Raw genomic sequence first — 6,593 nt, 5'->3', positions numbered from 1 at the left:
GGGGAATTTCAACTCGTTTCGGAAATTTCGAAATTGGACTTGTACTAGGAGATTGAATTTTGTATTATTTCAAGGGAGTTTCAACCCGTCAATATTTTAGGGGAATTTCAACGCGTTGGGATAGAATTTGAAGATTGAATTTGTACTATTTTAGAGGGATTTCAACCCAAGAATAGGATGCGAATGAACTTGTACTATTTCAGGGGATTTTCAACCCATTGGAAAGTTGGACTTGTATTATTTCAGGGGATTTTCAACCCATTGGAAAATTGGAGGGTTTTGAATTTGTATTATTTCAAAGGATTTTCAACCCATTGGAAGTATTTGGAAATTGGGTTTGTATTATTTCAGGGGATTTTCAACCCATTTGACAATTGGACTTGTATTATTTCAAGGGATTTTCAACCCATTTGACAATTGGACTTGTATTATTTCAAAGGATTTTCAACCCATTGGAAATGTTTGGGATTTTGAATTTGAGAGTAATGGAAAGCAAGGATTTGTAGCTCGAAAATGAGTTTGAAGTTTGAATTTGATTCAAAGTTTTGAACTTTGAAATGGAAAAGACGCACATTTAATAGAATGTGAGGCTTTGAATATGGAAAATCCGGCATTATGCCGACGTGGATTTGAGACATTGAATTTGGGAATTTGAAAGTCCGGCATTATGCCGTCGTGGACTTGGAATTTTGAAGTGTTTGAAAATGAGATTGAATGAGGGAAATTGAGCCATCATGGATTTGGAATTGGAAGCTTCGAATATAGTACTTGAGATTTGAAGGTTTGGAACTTTTGAACTCCGAACTTGAGGTTTGAAATATGGAATGGAAAAGTCGGCATTACGACGGCATGAATTTGGAACTTGAAACTTTGAGTATAGGACTTGAAACTCGAAATATTGACATGGGATTTGAGGTTTGAATGTTGGAGTTGAAAAGTTGGCATTACGCCGATATGAGCTTGGACATTTGAGGCTTTGAGATTTGGAATTGGCAACTTGAGTTTGAGGTTCGAATACTTGAATGTTCGAAGTAGAAAATCCGGCATGACGCCGTTGGATTTGAGTTTTGAACTTGGAAATAGAAGTTTTGACTAGAAAATCCGGCATTATGGCGCCGTTGGATTTGAACCTTGACTTGAAACTTGAAATTTGGACTAGAAAATCCGGCATTATGGCGCCGTTGGATTTGGACTTGAAAATTGAGGTTTGGACTAGAAAATTTGGATTGGACTTGAGACTCGAAATGTGGACTAGAAAATCCGGCATTATGACGCCATTGGATTTGAGATTGAATTTGACACTTGAGGTTTGAAATGGAAAATCCGGCATTATAACGCCGTTGGATTGCATTTTGAATTTGAAGTTTGAAATTTGGAGTGGAAAATCCGGCATTATAACGCCGTTGGATTGCATTTTGAATTTGGAACTTGGAATTTGGACTCGAAAATCCGACATTATGACGCCGTTGGATTGAATTTTGAATTTGGCATTTGTGCGTGAGGCGTGTTTGAGGGTTTTGAATCAAATGGAGTGGCACTCCTAAAAGACCTTAAATCGGCGATATAGATGCATGAGGTTTGAATGATGCTCCTAGGGGTTTGGTTTCCTAGTTGGAGGCTAATTGGTTTTGGCAAGCTAGAACTCGAGGTTAGCCATTCACGCATGCAAAGACGCCCACACAATGTACAAGTAGCACGTTGTCACACTAATCATGAATATGAATGCGACATGCAAAGTTCTCAACCTAAGGTCGGTGTCAGTTTTGTATGATGCAAGTGGTCGGCTTAGGGTGTTAAAAGGTACTTGACTAAGAGACGGATCCGGCGACAACTTGCACATCCGCCTAAGGGACGTTTGTGTCGGCAGACGGCCTCCATACTTGACATCGGGAATGTCAAGCAAATGCCAAGTTTCGGTAGGCGCGGAAATGGTCACACACTTTGGTCGGGAACCGTATGGAGAGTCACCATTTCCTTTCCCCCGGGGCTAGCCCAAATGTAGAACACATACGTTTGGGCAAGGTAGAAATTCTTTTTGCACAAATATGGTTTTCGAAAAATGCATTAATTGCCTAGAAATTGAAATTGAAATCGTACTTGAATTTTGTATTTGTAAAGCTCGTTTTTCGACATTCGTTCTCGAGGTTTGGGAGCGTCCTTCAAGATTCAAAAAATATACTAACTCCCAACACGAAAAGTTGAGCAAAAGTGGGAGACAAGCCATTGTGAGCCACTGTCCTGGATGCAGGCAGCGGCGTTGGGCGCAGGTGGCTGCGCCTTGCGCCAGTGCTGGCATCCAGTACTTAAGCAGATCAGTGGCTTGCTGCTCGAAATCTGCTCGCATTTTCGAAATTGAAATTAGAAAGTCCCGAGTGGAGTCGCCAGAATTGTAGGGGTATTTTTTTTGCATGCCATTCCCTACAAGGGGGCGGTTTTCAGAAACCATCGTATTTTTGTATCTCGAAGGAGTCTCCACCAAACATTGTTTAGGGTCTTGTTTGGAAAGACTATAAATGACTCTATTAGGATAAGACTTGAATCTTCGAAACGGATGGGTGAGATCCGGGCATGGGAACGAGATGCTTATTCCGCGAGCTTTAGAAATTATTCAAGTACGTGGCACAACATTTTCGGAAATACCCTAGTTTAGACTATGTGGGTTTGAATTTAGAGCAAATAGAATCTCTACTTTGTATGGTGGTCACTTTGCTTTAAAGTTAATTTAAGGGAACCTAAGATCGGTTTGTCTAAGAAATTATCTTTGTTAAGAGTGATGTATCCTTGCATTTTGTTGTATTTAGCATGTATGGTGATGAAAGAAATAAAGCAAATAAAGCAACATCACAATAGTAAATAAGTGCGGAATGAGTAAATATAAGACCCCCTAGAGATGGACTAGGGAGTAGGTCCATGTTGCCTAGAAGGACTAGGAAAGTAAAGATGTGGAATTGAAAGTGCGGAATTAAAATGCGGAATTGAAAGTGCGACAAATTGCGGAATTGAAAGTACGATATTGAAATTGCGGGATTGAAAGGTGCATAATTGAAATTGCAATATTGAAAGGTGCATAATTGAAATTGTGATATTGAAATTTGTACTTGGGCACATGAGATTCGAACGCCAAGCGGCTCCTTAAAAATAAGTGCGCCCGATTCAAAGCAAAAAATCTCAACTTGGGAGAAGTTGCTCATCCCAAAGTATCCTAGATTTTGCATATTGAACTTGAACTTGATAGTTTGAATCTTGAAATATTGAACTTGAAATACTTGAACTTGGACTTGAAATATTGAACTTGTACATGAAATATTGAAGCTTAAGAGACTTGAATCTCAAAGATCGGCCCTTTTAATGTTGAAAAGGTTAGATCTTTGATGTGCTCTTATTTTGAAAGGATCCTAGTTTAGGGAAGTAGTCATGATCAACCCTAAACATTATTGGATCTTGAAGTTTGAAAACTTGGACTTGTATATTGAAAAATGGAGTCTTGGATCTCAAAAGACTAAACCTTTAAAAGTTAGAAAGGTGTCATCTTTTATTACTCCATACTTGAAAGTGATTCTAGTTGAAAGAAGTGATTACAAACAACTTTGAACATCCTTGAATCTTGAAAGTTTGCATTTTTGTATTTTGAAAAGTTTGGATTTTGAAAAGATGTATGATTTTTGCAAGTGACATTTTAGTAGTAAAAAAGCCAACTTTCTAATCATTTTTGAAATTGGAAAATCAAAGAAACATGATTGAATATGGTGGGATTCGGAATTACCTATTTAGGTTTATGCAAGAATTCCTTTTAGAGCTCCCAATTGCTTAGAACTTGAAGTTTGTATGTGTTTTTGAACGATTTTTTGATTTGGATTTGAGGCGTAATTTTTGTATTACGACATTGTATATTGAATCCGCCTCCCTTAATGCTGGGAATTAGGGGGTATTTATAGGAAAAATGGCTGCTAAACGCCAGCCATTGCCAGCGCATCACGCAGCTGGTGACGTGGCGTGAATGCCACCAAAACAAGGACGCGGGCTCCGTCCTTGATTTGTCTTCTATTGATGTACCTTCGTACGAATAGTACGATGTTTGGCGTGGAGTGTTTTCTTGGAGGTTAAGACTTGATTTTGCGTCTAAAAACAAGTCGTTTCGGGTTTTGAATTGCGGTTTTACGGGACGAGGCCCGACTTGCTCGGTTTTGTGGGTCGGCGCCCGAATTTGACTTGCCATATATGATTTTGAGTGTAAAAGGCTTAGTTAAACCAATGGAATGGTCTACTAGATGAGATTGTACTTGGATTTTGAAATTGGTTTTTGAAAATTGTATTTTGTACCAAGTTCCGGAAGGGGAAAGACCTCGGGAATTGGATTTTGGATTTTGGATTTTGTATTTTGAAAATGTTCTTAGCAATTGGGATTTCAGCACGGAGTTGCTCCAACCGCCTAGTAAGGATAATGGTATCGTCATCATCCCATAGGGGAGACACGATTTAGGTGTCTACAAATATGAATGAGAATAGGAATTGGAATGGATATAGAGATGGAAATTTTCAAGGAAGGATCAATCAGGGGCACAATAATAAGAACTCATCTGATAGAGTGTATCACTGTAAGATGTTTTGTAATAATCACTATGGTAGAAACTGTAAGGGAGACTTAGTGACTTGCAACCACTGTCAGAAAAAGGGATATAGGGAGTATGAGTGCTTTCCTAAGCAGAAAAAGGAACAAAATAGCAATGTGAGTGGTAACCAAGGAAAGTCAGGGTATAACCAATCCGAAAATCACAGTTCGAAGCCTGTAGGGTACAGAACAACCAGGGAAACCACAATAAGTCTGCCAATGAGAACAACGACCATAATAAGGCTCCGGGTAAACTGTTTGTGATGAGTAGAAATGAAGCTAAACGTTCTGCAGACTTAGTTTATGGTACTTTCCTATTAACTTCGTGCTAGTTAAAACGTTATTTGATTCAGGGGCAACTTATCCTTTTGTTTCGTCCTCTGTTGTTAAAATTCTGAAGTTAGTAGATTTTGAAGTGATTGATTTACTTGTTAGTATGCCTACTGGTGTAACCATAAGGTATACCAAGTTGTTTAAGAACTTGCATTTGAAGATAAGAGACTGTAATTTTCCTTCTAATTTGATAGAGTTTAGTCTGGGTGACCTAGATGTAATTTTGGGGATGCATTGGCTAAGTTTGTTCAAGGCCAGTATAGACTGTAAAATTCAGAAAGTAAGTTTAAGGAACCCTGTTGGGAAATTGACCTCATATAGACGTCTTGAGAAGTCCAAGAACCTTGGGGTTATTTATGCAATGCAATGAGGAAATTGATGAAAAAGGAGTGTGAACTATTTTTCTGTAGTGTGCTAGATGTGAGTAAAGAGGTTGGGGTATAGATCGAGGATGTACCAATTGTGAATGAATTCTTGGATGTGTTCCCTAGTGAGATTTCAGGTATGCCACCTACTAAAGTCGTTGAGTTCACTATAGACTTAGTTCCTGGAACGACGCTTATTTCTAAAGCACCATAGAATGACACCTACTGAACTGAGAAAATTGAAGACACAGATGCAAGAGTTGTTCGATAAGGGTTAATTTAGGCCTAGTGCATCACCGTGGGGAGCTTCAGTGTTGTTTGTTAAAGAAAAAGTTGGGAGTACGGGATTATGCATCGATCTTAGGGAGCTAAACAAGGTAACCATCAAGAAAAAGTATCCTTTATCGAGGAAAAATGACCTATTTGATCAATTGAATGGGGCGAGTGTATTCTTGGAGATCGATTTGCATTAGGAATATCACCAATTGAGGATAGCTGATAAGGATATACCTAAGACCTCATTAGGACTCGTTATGGCCATTATTGGTTTACTGTAATGCTTTTTGGGTTAACCAATGCACCTGCCATAGTATGGATTTAATGAATAAGATTTTCCACGAATTCCTAAATAAGTTCGTTGTTGTATTTATTGATAATATCCTGATTTATTCAAAGAATAAAAAGAGCATGATGAACACTTGAGCGTTATATTGGAGACGCTTAGGAAGAATCAATTGTATGCAAAGTCCTCTAAGTGTGAGTTTCGTTTGGAGAAAGTAGTATTTTTGGGACACTACGTGTCGAAGGAAGTAGTCTTTGTAGATCCTGCTAATATTCAAGATGTGAGTAAGTGTCCTGCTCCAAAGAATATATGTGTCTGATATCCAAAGTTTCCTAGGCCTAGCTGGCTATTATAGGAGATTTGTGAGGGAGTTGTCGAAGATGGCAAGACCAATGACCAATCTGATGAAAAATGAATCAAAATTTGTGTGGTGTGAAAAGTGTGAGGAAGCTTTCCAGATTTGAAAAGAGCGGTTGACCTCTACACTCGTTGTCGTGTCAGTTGAAACATTATGAGGCTAATTACCCTACCCATGACCTAGAGCTAGCTGCTATTGTGTTCTCTTTGAAGATTTGGAGACATTGCCTCTATGGGCAACATGCAAGATCCTCACCGACCATAAAAGTCTGAAATTTTGGCAAAAGGTCTAGTTGAATCTTGGGACAACTTTGAAAAGGAGTATTGCTTTCCACCTTGCAAACGATGCTCAAACTAAGAGGACTAA

The 6,593-nt window shown here is 38.8% G+C and overlaps 1 protein-coding gene across 1 annotated transcript; it reads left to right on the top strand.

Moving 5' to 3' along the window:
* Positions 1-4,492: 4,492 nt before the first annotated feature.
* Positions 4,493-6,188, top strand: LOC130469906 (uncharacterized). The gene is made up of 4 exons (XM_056839427.1): positions 4,493-4,865; positions 4,963-5,291; positions 5,387-5,444; positions 5,992-6,188. The coding sequence occupies exons 1-4, from the start codon at positions 4,493-4,495 to the stop codon at positions 6,186-6,188; spliced, it is 957 nt and encodes a 318-aa protein (XP_056695405.1).
* The last annotated feature ends 405 nt before the right edge of the window (positions 6,189-6,593 follow it).

The sequence above is a fragment of the Spinacia oleracea genome, chromosome 3 (genome assembly GCF_020520425.1).
Source record: "Spinacia oleracea cultivar Varoflay chromosome 3, BTI_SOV_V1, whole genome shotgun sequence".
NCBI classification, from domain to species: domain Eukaryota; kingdom Viridiplantae; phylum Streptophyta; class Magnoliopsida; order Caryophyllales; family Amaranthaceae; genus Spinacia; species Spinacia oleracea.
The sequence above is the reverse complement of the archived record's forward strand: the minus strand, read 5'-3'. Positions and strand labels throughout refer to the sequence as shown.